Source organism: Gadus macrocephalus, chromosome 4 (assembly GCF_031168955.1).
Source record: "Gadus macrocephalus chromosome 4, ASM3116895v1".
Taxonomy (NCBI): Eukaryota; Metazoa; Chordata; class Actinopteri; order Gadiformes; family Gadidae; genus Gadus; species Gadus macrocephalus.
The window spans coordinates 30,284,144-30,299,813 of NC_082385.1; the positions used below are offsets into that span (position 1 = coordinate 30,284,144).

At 45.5% G+C, this 15,670-nt stretch overlaps 5 protein-coding genes across 7 annotated transcripts in view; 4 read left to right on the forward strand and 1 right to left on the reverse strand.

The window, feature by feature from the left end:
- Window positions 1-8,131, forward strand: part of LOC132455223 (E3 ubiquitin-protein ligase TRIM39-like) — a 36,189-nt gene extending 28,058 nt beyond the window's left edge. The window contains exons 1-2 of one of the 2 annotated variants that reach the window (XM_060049050.1): window positions 6,240-6,367; window positions 6,475-8,131. In XM_060049050.1, coding sequence (XP_059905033.1) covers window positions 6,477-8,102 — 1,626 coding nt within the window. In that variant the 5' untranslated portion in view covers window positions 6,240-6,367; window positions 6,475-6,476 and the 3' untranslated portion in view covers window positions 8,103-8,131. Of the gene's footprint in view, window positions 1-6,239; window positions 6,368-6,474 lie in introns of those variants that run through there. The other variant, XM_060049051.1, reaches the window with a different exon arrangement.
- Window positions 1-15,670, forward strand: part of LOC132455222 (E3 ubiquitin-protein ligase TRIM39-like) — a 19,870-nt gene continuing 4,200 nt past the window's right edge. The window contains exon 1 of one of the 2 annotated variants that reach the window (XM_060049049.1): window positions 1-190. The gene's annotated coding sequence lies outside the window, so the exon portion shown is untranslated. Of the gene's footprint in view, window positions 191-6,272; window positions 6,368-15,670 lie in introns of those variants that run through there. The other variant, XM_060049047.1, reaches the window with a different exon arrangement.
- On the forward strand, window positions 251-2,339 carry LOC132455226 (E3 ubiquitin-protein ligase TRIM39-like). The gene has a single exon (XM_060049054.1). It carries the CDS (start codon window positions 290-292, stop codon window positions 1,913-1,915), a length of 1,626 nt encoding a protein of 541 aa, XP_059905037.1. The 5' UTR covers window positions 251-289; the 3' UTR covers window positions 1,916-2,339.
- The window catches only part of LOC132455229 (E3 ubiquitin-protein ligase TRIM39-like), a 22,416-nt gene continuing 13,008 nt past the window's right edge, over window positions 6,263-15,670 (forward strand). Inside the window, 1 exon segment of the mRNA XM_060049057.1 lies at window positions 6,263-6,367. The gene's annotated coding sequence lies outside the window, so the exon portion shown is untranslated.
- Window positions 9,205-14,563, reverse strand: LOC132455489 (uncharacterized). The gene is made up of 2 exons (XM_060049352.1): window positions 14,406-14,563; window positions 9,205-14,175 (listed from the first exon to the last, which is right to left on the reverse strand). Exon 2 carries the CDS (start codon window positions 13,963-13,965, stop codon window positions 9,391-9,393), a length of 4,575 nt encoding a protein of 1,524 aa, XP_059905335.1. The 5' UTR covers window positions 13,966-14,175; window positions 14,406-14,563; the 3' UTR covers window positions 9,205-9,390.

The window sequence follows — 15,670 nt, forward strand, 5'->3', positions numbered from 1 at the left end:
AGGGGAGGAGCCATTTGTTAGGGGAGGAGCCAGGTGTTAGGGGAGGAGAGGAGAGTACGTATTGATCAGGAAACAAAACTTAACGTTCCCAGAAACCAAATCCATCCGACGTGGAAGCAGTTCTCTCTTTCAGGAGGAAAATAAAACACATTTTGAAACAAATAGTCTGACACACTGAAACAACAACAAGGTGAGTAAAACAGAACAACTTTCAAAACCTCTCTTTTCGTTATGGAATAACAAATAATGGACACGATCAACACATAAACCTTGTCATCTGTGTCTAGGAATGGCCTCTGCAATCACTTCCTGGTCTGAGGAGAACTTTTCATGTTCCATCTGTCAGGATGTGTTCAGCAGTCCAGTTTCCACACCATGTGGACACAACTTCTGCAGAACCTGTATTACAAAGTACTGGGATGAACAAGTCAAGTACAAATGTCCTGTTTGCAACAAGCTTTTCGACGCAAGACTTGATCTACAGGTCAATACCCTCTTATCAGAGATGGTTGATCGGTTTGGAACATCCGTAAGAGTAAGAGAGCAGCCTTATGTTGAACCAGCTGAAGTTCCCTGTGACGTTTGTACTGGGACCCAGCTGAAGGCTGTGAAGTCCTGCCTGGAGTGCTTTATGTCGTTCTGCCAAACCCACCTGGAGCCACATCAGAGATTCACAGTTTTGAAGAAACATCGGCTGGCCGAGCCTATGGACCATCTGGAAGACCGGATGTGTAAGAAACACGACCGACTTCTGGAGCTCTTCTGCCAGACTGAACAGGTGTGTGTGTGTCAGTTCTGCACAGAGACAGACCACAGGTCCCATCCTATTGTGACTCTAAAGGAGGAATATGAAGTGAGGATGGCCCAGCTGGGGAAGATAGAGGCTGAAGTCCAGCAGATGATCCAGGAGAGACAAAATAATATTCAGGAGATTAAAGACAAAATAAAATGCAGCAAAGCAGATGCAGACAGAGAGATAGCCGATGGTGTGCAGGTCATCACTGCGCTGATGCGCTGCATTGAAAAGTGCCAGGATGATCTCAACCAAATGGTTAAAGAGAGACTGAAATCCACAGAGAAACAAGCTGAAGACCTCATCAAAGAGCTGGAGCAGGAAATAGAAGATCTGACCAATACAAGCTCAGAGGTGAAGCAGCTCTCACAGACTAAAGACCACCTCCACTTCCTCCAGGCCTTCAGATCCCTGAAGAATCCTCCACCCACCAGGGACTGGACAACGGTGGAGGTCCGTCCTCCGTCATACGTAGGGACCTTGAGGAGATCCCTGGATCAGCTGGAGGAGACACTGAGCATGGAGATGATGAAGCTGCGTGATGCTGAACTGAAGAGGGTCCAGCAGTATGAAGTAGATGTGACTCTGGATTCTGATACAGCTCAACCCCGTCTCATCCTGTCTGAGGATGGGAGACAAGTACATGATGGATGTGTAGAGAGGAAACTCCTGGACAACCCTAAGAGATTTACGAAGCAACTATGCGTTCTAACGAGGCAGAGCTTCTCCTCAGGGAGATTTTACTTTGAGGTCAAGGTTAAAGACAAGACTGGATGGGGTTTAGGAGTGGTTAGAGAGTCCATCAACAGAAACAGTTTCATTATAGTGACCCCTGAGACGGGTTACTGGACTCTTTACTACGAAGAGGATGGGTTGTTATTTAGTGATGACCCTGATGTCCGTCTCCCTCTGAGAGCTGAGCTCCAGAAGGTAGGGGTGTTTGTTGATTATGATGAGGGTCTGGTCTCCTTCTATGATGTGGAAGCCAGGGTTCATATCTACTCTGCTACTGGCTGCACCTTTAGTGAGCCTCTCTATCCAATCCTCTGTCCAAGTCTCTATGACTATAAAGGTAACAACTCTGCCCCCCTGATCATCTCACCTGTCAATCAAACAGACTAGGACCTTTGTTTGATAATCAAATAATCAAACAACCTAAACAACTGATGTTGTTTTCTGAATTAGAATCTCTACTATGTGAGATCTGAGAGAACTATATTGATATTGTACTTTTCACTCTAATTTAACAGATCAATAAATTAATCCACTAACACTGTGTGATATAAAAAATATATCCCATTATAATTCATACAACTATGAACTCTTTCTGTATTTTTAATGTAAGAAAGAAAGTAAGTAAATAACGTGAAATGTTTATTTTGATAACAATCTCAATATTTTTTTTATATTCTTTTATTATTTTGAATTATGTTTGACAACACAAAACAATGTTTGTAAACTTTTTAAGATATTAATAAAAAATGTACTTAAAGTAGAATGGGGACATCTTCTGAGGAATAGGTACATTCTCAGTACAATATGTATTCTGTGGAATAGGTACGTTCTCAGTACAATCTGTATTCAGTGGAATAGGTACATTCTCAGTACAATCTGTATTCAGTGGAATAGGTACATTCTCATTACAATACGTATTCAGTAGAATAGGTACATTTTGAGTACAATATGCATTCAGTGGAATTTGTACATTCTCAGTACAATATCTATTCAGTGTGTAACTTGCTTGGCTTTGGCATGAACATAAACCGGGGAGGCCACACACAGGGTAAAGGAATAACAATGATTTACTACCTAAGATTTAACAGAAACTAAGGTAAAGGTAATGGGAGGTGGTGTAAGTCAGTGCAATGCGATGTAACCAAAAGTGTGGTGTGAGATCAGTCATGAGAACAACCAAACAAAGCCTAAAGACAGCGGAGGAGAGGAGCCCCTTGGGTGTCGGCACGGCAGGCCTTTTCTACCCTCGCCAAACAGCGGGTTCATTGCACACACCTGAGACCTGCACACAAGAAAGGGCGGGGACAGAACGGGCAAGCAGCAGAAATGGGCGGAGCCTCGAGAGACCTGCCTGGGACGTTACAAGTGGAATAGATACATTCTGAGTACAATATGTATTCAGTGGAATAGGTACATTCTGAGTACGATATGTAATCAGTGGAATAGGTACATTCTCATTACAATACGTATTCAGTAGAATAGATACATTCTGAGTACAATATGTATTCAGTGGATTAGGTACATTCTGAGTACAATATGTATTCAGTGGAATAGGTACATTCTGAGTACGATATGTAATCAGTGGAATAGGTACATTCTCATTACAATACGTATTCAGTAGAATAGGTACATTCTGAGTACAATATGTATTCTGTGGAGTAGGTATGTATTCAGTGGAATAGGTACATTCTCAGTACAATGTGTATTCAGTGGAATGGATAGATTCTCAGTATAGTATGCATTCCCTGGAATAGGTACATTTTCAGTGGAATAGGTACAAACTCAGTACCATATGTATTTAGGGGAATAGCTACATTTTCAGTGGAAAAGGTACAATCTCAGTATAATATGTATTCAGTGGAACAGGTAAATTTTCAGTGGAATAGATACAAACTCAGTACAATGTGTATTCAATAGATCAGGTACGTTATCAGTGGGATAAAACAAAAACAACAATAATAATGCTGATAATAACTGCACACGTTTATAGCTGTTGAGCCAATCAATGACTTAATGTCTACCATGATACAACAACCCAACATGTGTAACACACTAACACAAAGGTCACAGTGACAACATGTAGAGATTCCCTCCATGTGTGTGAGTACCGTGACTTTGTCTCGTCATCTCTCCTCTTCGTCCTCCCCTCTTAGTGTCTCCTCTCTCCTTCCTCTCTCTCCTCTTCCTCCTCTCTCTGCTCTCCTTTCTAGTTCATCCAGGATTGTGTTAATTAACGTCTTGCATACACATTACACGTGTTTACAAATTACCTAGGCAATATTACGATTTATTTCGGCAAATTTTTGAATAGCTTTAACTCTGATTTAGCCTTTTTTAAGACGGCGCACAATTACTTTGCTCCACTGATCCATGGTTGAGTTGTACCCTCAAAGGACAGTGAATATAGACTACTTTACTCATCGCACTAAATGCTGTTTTCTTCTAGGTACTTCTCACTACAATAAACTCAACTTCATTCAAACATATACGGCGATCAAAACAACGTAACGCTCTGGGGGCTTGCAGCGGGGGAACTAGAGCTTTATAGGGTGGTCAGGGGGTGGCCCAGGTATCTTCAGTGGGTCCATAGGCCGTGATAGAAGAGTGAGTGTGGAACCCTAACCTGTCATCTAAGGAGCATGAATTAATGCTCTGATGGCTGATTAGAGGTAGAAGTTATAATTCACTGAGACTAGAGTTCTTCAATGTGGCAGCTAGTGTGGTCCACTAGGGTCACTACACTGGAATTATTCAACGTACTCTGAATAGCCAGTTGTCTCTGCCCCAGAACTGCAGCTCATTTATTACTCACACACACACACACACACACACACACACACACACACACACACACACACACACACACACACACACACACACACACACAAACATGAAACGACACAACAGGAGGTTGAAACATTGCGGGAGAACACTCTCTCTCTAGTGCAGGGCAAGCAGCACACTGCGTCCGTCTGTCCTCCGTCTCTAGATTTGTGTTCCCCAAAGACTACGGATGTCATGTGAGTCTGCAGACTGGCTGAGCGGTGCACGCCACTGGTTAATGTGCACTGCTCAATGGTTTAGTGATCGCTTCAGGTTGAAAGCATCGTGTAGTGGAGCCCTAGCTTTAGACGGGGCCCCACACTGAGGTAACTGGACAGAAAGGGACAGATTCAAACTCTAAACCCTGCTTCATTCTGTGTTGCTTTTATTAATTTGTTTGTTTGGGCGTCCCCACGGTGATCACCGTGACAACGCTGAGCAGCGGCGCCAGGAACTCGCTGCCCAAGGTGGCGTCCGCCACTGCCATGGCCTGGTTCATCAGCGCGTGCCACGCCGGCCTTCGTCTTCTCGGCGCTCATCGAGCTCGCCGCTGTCGACCAGCGTCCAATCGGAGCTGGGCCCCGGGCGGCAGGGAAGCATCGCAGGCCCAGCACCCAAAGGGGCCAATACTTCATCATCCGTCACCATGGAGACCGGCTGTTGAGTCATTTAGCAGACGCTTTGATCGAAAAAGGACTTTGTTGATTCAGTTAGACACGAGAAAAAGAAGGTTTACACTGACATGTGATTAGGTATTCATTAGAGTATCTGTGGATGGCCGTCGTTATTCTAGGGTTTAGGTATTATTTCTTCCTCTCATCTCTTATCTCCTCCTCCTCCTCCTCTTTCCCCTCCTCCTCCTCCTCCCTCCTCCTCCCTCCCTCACCTCCTCCTCACTCCCCCTACCCATCCTTTATTTTTCCTTCACCCCTCCTTCCTCCAACTCCACCCTTTCTCCCCTCTTTCCACCTCCTCCTCCTCCCCCTCCCTCTCTCATCCTCCTCTACCTCTTCCCCCTCCCCCTCCTCTACCTCCTCCCCCTCCCCAACATTCCTCCTCCTCCTCCTCCCCCTCCTCCTCCTCCTCCTCCTCCTCCTCCTCCTCAGAATCTTGCCCCCATGGTGCTCTCCAAGAAGCCCAACAACATGTGCTCGGCCGGGGTCAACTACACCCCCGACCTCAGCTGTCCTCCACCCTCTCCACCTTCCTCCTCCTACACCACACACACACACACACACACACACACACACACACTCCAAGGTGGTTGTTCCAACTCTAGCCCATGAGCAGCGGGAACACAACTAATATTTTTTATTAGACTTTTTCTTTATTCATTGCCTTTATAATGTGTGTGTGTGTGTGTGTGTGTGTGTGTGTGTGTGTGTGTGTGTGTGTGTGTGTGTGTGTGTGTGTGTTTGTGTGTGCGTGTGTGTCAGAACTACTTTTACCAGCAGGGGGTGCACTAGTACTTCAAAGGGGGCAAACGTTCCAAAAGCAAAATGAAATACCCCATTGACCAGACTGTGTCGCAGTCTGCTGCTCTCAGCTCTGCTGCTCTAGTACGGTGCACTGTGCGCGTGCACATCGAGGAGAGCTCCAACAGCAGCGTAGCGCTAAAAAACAGCTCGTTGTCTGTTTCTGTCGAAAATCTGATTTTATCGGGTTGGATTTAAAGAATTCGGCGAAGCCCCGGAAACCCGAATAGATCTACACCGATGATCCCAGTTACAGTTGCTTATAACCACTAAATCACCACAATGCCTCTCGTTCTGCACCGGCTCTCTTAACTCCAGAAAGAAGAGAACACACATCAACGCATTTGAAGAGGCCGACACGGTGAATGATGCAGTGCACTCACGTGCCGTGGGGGCGGAGTCAGGTGTTAGGGGAGGAGGGGAGAGGAGGACGTCTTGTTGAGGAAACGAAACCTAAAGCACCCCGACGTGTAAGCAGTTCTCTCTTCTAGGATAAATATAACACGCATTACATAGTCCGACAGACAGAAACAACAACAAGGTGAGTAAAGCATTACAACATTGAGATAAGTTAAAACCACTTGTGCCAATATGGAATAACAAAAATAATGGTGTTGCTCAATACATGGCCTATACTTTTTCGTCTAGGAATGGCCTGTGCCAACGCCAACTGGTCCGAAGAGAACTTTTCATGTTCAATCTGTCTTGATGCGTTCAGCAGTCCAGTCACCACACCATGTGGACACAACTTCTGCAGAACCTGTATTACAAAGTACTGGGATGAACAAGTGAAGTACAAATGTCCTGTTTGCAACGAGCTTTTTAACACAAGACCTGATTTACGGGTCAATACCCTCTTATCAGAGATGGTTGATCGGTTTGGAACGTCCGTACGAGTAAAAGAGCAGCCTTGTGTTGAACCAGCAGAAGTTCCCTGTGACGTCTGTACTGGGACCCAGCTGAAGGCCGTGAAGTCCTGCCTAGTGTGTTTTATCTCTTACTGCCAAACCCACCTGGAGCCACATCAGAGAGTCACAGTCCTGAAGAAACATCGGCTGGTCGAGCCTATGGACCGTCTGGAAGACAGGATGTGTAAGAAACACGACAGACTTCTGGAGCTCTTCTGCCAGACTGAACAGGTGTATGTGTGTCAGTTCTGCACAGAGACAGACCACAAGTCACATACTGTTGTACCTCTAAAGGAGGAATATGAAGTGAAGATGGCCCAACTGGGGAAGATAGAGGCTGAAGTTCAGCAGATGATCGAGGAGAGACAAAAAAATATCCAGGAGATTAAAGACACAGTTAAACGCAGCAAAGCAGACGCAGACAGAGAGATAGCCGATGGTGTGCAGGTCATCACTGCTCTGATGCGCTGCATTGAGAAGTGCCAGGATGATCTCAACCAAATGGTTAAAGAGAGACTGAAATCCACAGAGAAACAAGCTGAAGGCCTCATCAAAGAGCTGGAACAGGAAATAGAAGATCTGACCAATAGAAGCTTAGAGGTGAAGCAGCTCTCACACACTAAAGACCACCTCCACTTCCTCCAGACCTTCAGGTCCCTGAAGGACCCTCCACCCACCAGGGACTGGATGACAGTGGAGGTCTGTCCTCCGTCATACGTAGGGACCTTGAGGAGATCCCTGGATCAGCTGGAGGAGACACTGAACATGGAGATGAAGAAGCTGCGTGATGCTGAACTAAAGAGGGTCCAGCAGTATGAAGTAGATGTGACTCTGGATCCTGATACAGCTCATCCCAAGCTCATCCTGTCTGAGGATGGAAAACAAGTACATGATGGAGATGAAGAGAAGGAACTCCCGGACAACCCTGAGAGATTTACACTGTGTGTATGTGTTCTCACGAGGCAGAGCTTCTCCTCAGGGAGGTTTTACTTTGAGGTCCTGGTTAAAGACAAGACTGGATGGTATTTGGGTGTTGCCAGAGAGTCAATCAACAGAATAGGTCAGATCATATTGTCCCCTGAGAGGGGTTACTGGACTATTGCATTCAACAAGGATGGGATGGTATTTAGTGGTAACCCTGCTGTCCGTCTCCCTCTGAGAGCTGAGATCCAGAAGGTGGGGGTGTTTGTTGATTATGATGAGGGTCTGGTCTCCTTCTATGATGTGGAAGCCAGGGTTCATATCTACTCTGCTACTGGCTGCTCCTTTAGTGAGCCTCTCTGTCCAATCCTCTGTCCAAGTCTCTATGATTATAAAGGTGACAACTCTGCCCCCCTGATCATCTCACCTGTCAATCAAACAGACTAGGACCTTTGTTTGATAATAAAATAATCAAACAACCACCTGAATGATAATCTCTACTATGTGAGATCTGAGAGGTCTACTTGAGGTGCTACTGCTGTCATTTAACAAGGAGAAATTCATTAAAAAATAACCCATTGTAAATTATTAGATTCCACTATATTTTATAAATGCGTGTTTCCCCTGTTCTTTAGTTTATAACTATAATATTGAAAATGGTTGCAGTTATAACATGTCTGGGGGATACGGTTGTTTATGATAATACTTTTTACATTGCTATTAGTTTATATTTTGGAATCATGAATGATGATGCATTTATCTTTTTACACTTTTCTGATTTCAATAAAATTGCAAAAAATGGAATTGGAACGTTCTTTGTGGAATCGATTTTTTCAGGGGGGTGGCTACATTAGGTTCGTACACACATCGGTACTATTTAGATTTTTTTATGCAAATATTTGAAGAACTTAAACTAGGTTGGTCCATATTTGAGAGAAAACACACATACAAACAGACACACTCACACACCTAACTAATCCAACCGTGTCAAAGAGAGAAGTGGCATGGTTGCAAGTGTTTTCGTCTCTGAATAGGGACGTCGGTCAAGTTCGTCTGCCCTACCCTCAGTCACATGACTCGGGGTCATTATGTTTCATGAGATTAAAGTCTGGGAGATGAGCCATATATAACCACCCGTGTTAATGCAATATTTAATATCAACCATAATAGCACATATTCTGCCCCCGCTTCCTTGTGTGTGTGGCGCGAACTAGCCTGTTGCGTCAGCTCGGCAGATAGATAACAGTTTTCCCTTATAAAGAATGAAGCAGCTTGTTTCCTTTCCAAACTTTACTTGGTAAGCACTGTAAAACTGGACAGATACAAAATACATCTTTCAGTATCTCATACAGACGTTCAAGAACAGTATTCATCTATTGTCCGTTTAAAACGTTTCATAACAAACATTAACATATACGTTAGCTTAGGGCAAACGTCTATTGGAAATTACATTAAGATGCTCGCGATTAGCATAAAAGATCAAAATATACATTCTGAACTAATTTAATTCCATGACAAGATAGCTGTATGACATCTACTAACAGGCAAACGTGTTTTCTGGCCAACCAATACAAAAGAGAAAAAGTACGTGACTGTTGGTTCACATGCATCGTCGAACTACGGCAAGACTGCTAGTACAAAAACATTGCGTTAAAAGTTGACCACTAGGGGTCTCCCTTTCACCAAATAAACATCAGAACAGCACACTCCCCGCTTGTTATAATGCGTTATGACACTATTCCCCTTTTACAAGTAGAACAACTTCAGAGACTGGTCTAGAATACACCCGTTGAGTACCCTGTCTGACCACCCTCACATCTACTTTGCGAACTTTAGAGTCTTTGCTGGGAATGGCATTCAACACCACTCCGACAGGCCATTCATTCCGCTTGCCCTGTGCATCCTTGAGCAGCACAACATCTCCTTCGCTCAGGTTTGGCTTTTCAACGTGCCACTTTCTCCTTGGCTGGAGGGAAACCAAGTATTCTTGACGCCAGCGTTTCCAGAATGCGTCGGCCAACGCCTGTACCTGCTTCCACTGCTTGATGTATAAGTCTTTAAGGTCGTACTCTCCAGTGGGTGGAAGCACTGGGTTGACTTTCTGTGTTAGCAGCATGGAAGGTGTAAGGACTGTAGGCATGTCTGGATCAGATGACACTGGAACAAGGGGTCTGCCGTTCATAATGGCCATGACTTCAGACATGAGTGTGACCAAAACTTCATGAGACAGACGGGCAGTGTTTGTCTTTAAAAGCAGTGCATCCAGTATTCTGCGGGCAATGCCTATCATCCGTTCCCACACTCCACCCATATGGGAAGAGTGTGGAGGATGAGGTGCCAGCTTTGACTTGCCCATGACGAATCCAATGTGAGTGTGTCCATTTTCATCTGTTGCTTTAAGATAGGCCACTGCTGATATGGCCATAGTGGAAGCATCAGAGAAGACACAGAGTTCTCTATGTTTGGTGGAGCACAAAGAAACAGGCACATAGGTTCTTTCAATCTGAAGCTGCTCAAGCTCATGGAGTGAGTCGGTCCACATTTTCCACTGTTCCTCTTTTAGCGCTGGCAGAGGAGCATCCCATTCAGCTTGTTCGGCAGACAGCTCCCTGACTAAGGCCTTTCCTTGAATTGTGACAGGTGCCACGTAGCCCAGGGGGTCGTAAAGCCCATTTGCAGTAGACAGGATTCCCCTTCTAGTAAATGGCTTCTTCTCTCTGGATACACGGAAAGTGAATGTGTCTGACTGCAAGTTCCAGGTGAGTCCCAAGCTGCGCTGCAGTGGCAAGGGGTCAGCAGTTAGCTCCAGATCCACTAAGTTTTTGGCCCGCTCCTCAGGCGGAAAGGCATCCATCACAGTGCGGCTGTTAGAGGCTATTTTGTGTAGCTTAATGCTTGACTCTGCTAACATTTCTTTTGTACTTTGCAGGACGGCAATGGCCTTTTCTTCAGTGGGGAATGAGGATAGCCCATCATCAACATAGAAGTTTCTCATGACAAACTGTCTGGCTTCGCTGCCGTGTTCCTTTTCTCCATGCAGGGATGCTTTTCTCAGGCTGTAGATGGCTACCGCAGGGGAAGGAGAGTTGCCGAAAACATGTACCTTCATCCGGTACTCAGTGATGCGTTTGGTTGGGTTGTTATCTTCAAACCACAAAAATCTCAGAAAATCTCGATGCTCTTTCTGGACAATGAAGCAGTAGAACATCTGCTGCACATCGGCTGTTACTGCTACAGGCTCTCTGCGGAAGCGCATCAGGACCCCCAGTAAGGTGTTGTTCATGTCAGGCCCACTGAGAAGGACGTCATTGAGGGAGGTACCTTCGTGCTTCGCACTGGAATCAAACACTACCCGTATCTGGTCCTTTTTCTGTGGGTGATAAACACCGAATATTGGTAGGTACCAGCACTCTTGTTGAGGCCTCAGCTCTGGAGCAGGCTCTGCTTGGTCTGCGTCAAACATGGCTTGCATGAAGTTGAAGAACTGTTCTTTCATGGCACTTTTCTTCTCCAGCATGCGACGGAGGGAGGCGAGACGGTTGACAGCATGCTGTCTGTTGTTGGGCAGGCGCGGCCTATTTGGCCTGAATGGCAGCGGTGCTACCCAGCAGTTTGCGTTGTCCATGTAGACTTCCTTATCCATGAGGTCAAGAAACAACTCATCTTCGATGGAAAGGCCAACTTGGTCGTCACGCTGTGTTCTTTGAAACACGTTTCTGCCCAGGCTGTCTATTTCATTGGTTGCAGGAGACACGCATGGAGAGGTGTGGGGTGGCACAGCACTGTCAATCTTCTCTCTGACTGTTAAGCTGCTGTTGCATGGGCTGAGGAGGGAGTGGCGCCCGCTTATCAGCACACTGGTTCTGAAGATGTTGACAGTGGTGGGTTTGTGTGCTCTTCCTAGACACACATCTCCGATTATCACCCATCCCAGGTCGAGTCGTTGGGCAAACGGTGCTTTGTGTGGCCCGTTACATTGTTCTCGCACTTTGTGCACCTGAATTAGGTCTCTTCCGAGGAGAAGGAGGATGGACGCTTCTGGGTCGAGGACTGGGATTTTGTCTGCCAAGTGTTTGAGGTGAGGATGATGTCTGGCTGCATCTGGTGACGGTATTTCAGACCTGTCGTCTGGCAGCATGTCACACTCAATCAGCGTAGGCAAAGGAATGTGGATGTTGCCGTCTAATGACTCCACCATGAAGTTGCTGGCTCGCCGTCCGGCCGTATCCACCACTCCTGAGCACGTCTTCAAAGTGTATTGTTTTCCTGTGCCTTGAATTCCAAAGTGTTCAAAGAATTCTGTTCTGCCTAGCGACTTGTTGCTCTGCTCATCAAGAACAATGTAGGTCTTCATGGCTAGGTGTCTTTGACCTGCAGGATACACTAATGCAAGACAGATTTTGGAGCATGATTTTGAAGTGTTCACACTTCCACAGATTTCCGTGCATTTCGACGTCACAGACGGAATGGCTTTGGGCGTCTGCCGCTCCCCGCTGTGATCCATGGTACTCACATGGGCCTCGGTTTTCCATGGAGCAGGACCTGGATGTAGAGCTGCTGGGTGTCTGTCGCTGTTGCACTCCTGGCACAGCACAGTCTTCCCACAGTCCTTAGCAACATGAGTGGACGACGCACAACATTTGAAACAGATGTGTTTTTCCTTCAGATACGCTTTTCTTTCTTCCAGAGTTTTGTTTCTGAAGCTACGACATTTTCTCAATGGATGAGGCTTGTTATGTAGTGGACACTGTTTGTCTGGGTCATCATGTTTCCTGGCTGCTGTGTTGTTATCGTCGCCACTTGTTGAGATTTCAGTCCTACTCACAGCAACTGATGTTCTTGTGTGATGACTGGACGGCTGGAAAACACTCTTTTCTGTCTTTGTTGTACGCCATGCTTCTGTTATGCTAGCAAAGCTAGGATCGTTGCGTGTTTTTGCTTGTTCACAGACAAAGTTGACAAAGACTGAAAAAGGAGGATATGGTACTCTGTGCTGATCCTTGTAACGTGATCCTACAGTAATCCACCTCTCTTGCAGGTTGGACGGGAGTTTCTGGACTATTGGGTTTACTCCACGGGAGGTGTTGAGGTATGCAAGACCAGGTAGGAATCCATCTGCCCTGGCTGCTTCAAGTTCCATGAGAATATCTCCCAGTTCTCTTAGCTTGTGGTTTTCTTTGACTGAGATTTTAGGAAATTCTTCAACTTTTCCTAGAAGAGCGTTTTCAATCACCTCTGGTGAGCCATACACATCTTCCAGTCTTTGCCATAACATCCTGAGGCCTGAAGGTGGATTGTGAATGTGCACCGCTCTGATTCTTTTAGCTTGCTCAGACGACGAAGGCCCCAGCCATTTGCACAGCAGATCAAGCTCCTCTCTGGGAGAGAGTTTTAGGTCGTCGGTGGAGCTGATGAAAGATGCCTTCCAGGCCCAGTAGTTCTCTGCCTTGTCCTCAAACTTCAGCAGGCCCGAACTCACCAGCTCACGTCGCATCAGGTACCTCCCTAGGTCTGTTGCAGCCACTGCGCTGGATGAGCTTGTGTTGGACATAGGGAATGACTGTGTGTGGTAAGGCTGGGAAGGTTGGAAATCATCACTGGTTGGTTTCAGGTTGTAGGAGAGCCCTCTGTAGCTGTATGATTTTTTCTGTGCAGTGCTGGTTGCCTGATTTGGGATCCAGGTGTCTTCTCCTGTGAGTGTGTGGGGTTGAGGCAGCTCAATAAATTCATGGTCACTGCTTTTACTCAGATGTGCATGGCCCTGGTTTTCACATTTGTTTACTTCACCGCTGTCCATGGTAGGCTGGCGCTCTGGTGAATGTGAAGTTTTCTGTGGCTTTGCATCTGATGGTGAGACTGTGACTGTATTTACCATGCAGGCTGCTTTTTCACCCCGATAGGACTGGTGACCTGGATTTGTAACAGGAGTCTGCAATTGAGCATTTGAATTGTGCATTTCGACTTGGGTTAGAGGTTCTGTGTTTTCATTTGCTCTCCTTTTAATTGGGCTTGACCATTCATAATCATATTCTTCAGCAGCTGCTTCTAAGATTAAAGCTTCAGCGTTTGCAGCCGCCGCTGCCTTTTCTAATTTCAGTTCATGCAGACTGGCGTTTAGAATGGCTTGCTGTTTTAGTAGCTCTGCCTCTTGTCGAGCAAATGCAAACTCAGCACGTGCAGCTTCTGCTTTAGCCCGTGCTTGCACTGCCATAGAATTAGCTACTGATTGTCTGCTGGTTCTGGAGCAGTTGGATACGAGTGATCTTGTTTCTAGTTCATCACAATCCTCTTCTTTTCTTCTAAGTGACATGGTGATTGTGTTAGATGGTACTTTACCTCCAGATCGGACGAACGCTGGCCGTTGGAAGAGTTGCCTTTTTACTATTCTGCCCCCGCTTCCTTGTGTGTGTGGCGCGAACTAGCCTGTTGCGTCAGCTCGGCAGATAGATAACAGTTTTCCCTTATAAAGAATGAAGCAGCTTGTTTCCTTTCCAAACTTTACTTGGTAAGCACTGTAAAACTGGACAGATACAAAATACATCTTTCAGTATCTCATACAGACGTACAAGAACAGTATTCATCTATTGTCCGTTTAAAACGTTTCATAACAAACATTAACATATACGTTAGCTTAGGGCAAACGTCTATTGGAAATTACATTAAGATGCTCGCGATTAGCATAAAAGATCAAAATATACATTCTGAACTAATTTAATTCCATGACAAGATAGCTGTATGACATCTACTTACAGGCAAACGTGTTTTCTGGCCAACCAATACAAAAGAGAAAAAGTACGTGACTGTTGGTTCACATGCATCGTCGAACTACGGCAAGACTGCTAGTACAAAAACATTGCGTTAAAAGTTGACCACTAGGGGTCTCCCTTTCACCAAATAAACATCAGAACAGCACAGCACATATAACCTGGGCACACAGGGAGAGGGTTGTTTTAAAGACTGGAGAAATTACCAGCCTCAGGCTAAATCAAGTTAAATGTCTTTGTACATTTAAGCTGTAACGTGGCTTGAGGACCTGGATTGTCTTTGGTCGACTTTGGTCGCTATCTATTTATCTCTATCTATCTATACAGTATATATAAATTTAGATAATCTCTCCAGAGATATCTTGTTCTCTTTCTTTCTTTTGATCAGCTTTTCTGGTAGCAGTCGTCTGCGCACTCGTACTTACACACATTTATACATTTAAGAGGTTTATGTCTGGGAGATAAGCCTCATAACTACCAGTGTTGACTCAATATCAAATCACAAACCATAATAGCACTTATAACCTGGACACAAAGAGAGAGGGTTGCTTTTATAAAGTGGTGAAAATACCAGCCTCAGGTGATGGAGGATCCCTCTTCTGGGCTCTGTCTCTGGGTTCCTTCCCTCTGGGTTTTAGTGGAGGGTTTCCGAGAGGGCTTGGGGCTCTCTCACTCTTTCTTACTATCTGCCTGCCTGCCTGGTGTATTTGTTTCATGAGGCTCAGATTGAGCATTTTTATGTATCAAACACACTGTGTGTGTGTGTGTGTGTGTGTGTGTGTGTGTGTGTGTGTGTGTGTGTGTGTGTGTGTGTGTGTGTGTGTGTGTGTGTGTGTGTGTGTGTGTGTGTGTGTGTGTGTGTGTGCTTCAGTATTACGTTTTTTAACTCCCCCCCAGAGTGGATGTCTCCTGATGAGTGGGTCTCAATTTCCCATCAGGCAGAAAGGTTTCAAGGAAAGCCAGATAACAAGGACCTTAACCGCTTCATTAATACCAGGTGTCAGCATTGTAGGGGTGCGGTCTGAAATCCTCGCCCCCCATGTTTGTATATCCTCAAATACAGAACTCCGTAGCCCCCTAGCTAGGAGGGACACAGACTCCTCCACCCACTAAATTGTCTTGAAGGAAATCGATAGACGTAAATGATGTAAGACTACAATGGGTTAATTTCACATCATTTTCTGAGGCTCAATGCACACCTTGATAACAACTAGAACTGAATTACAGTCAGATACCAGTTGTGCGTGTCTG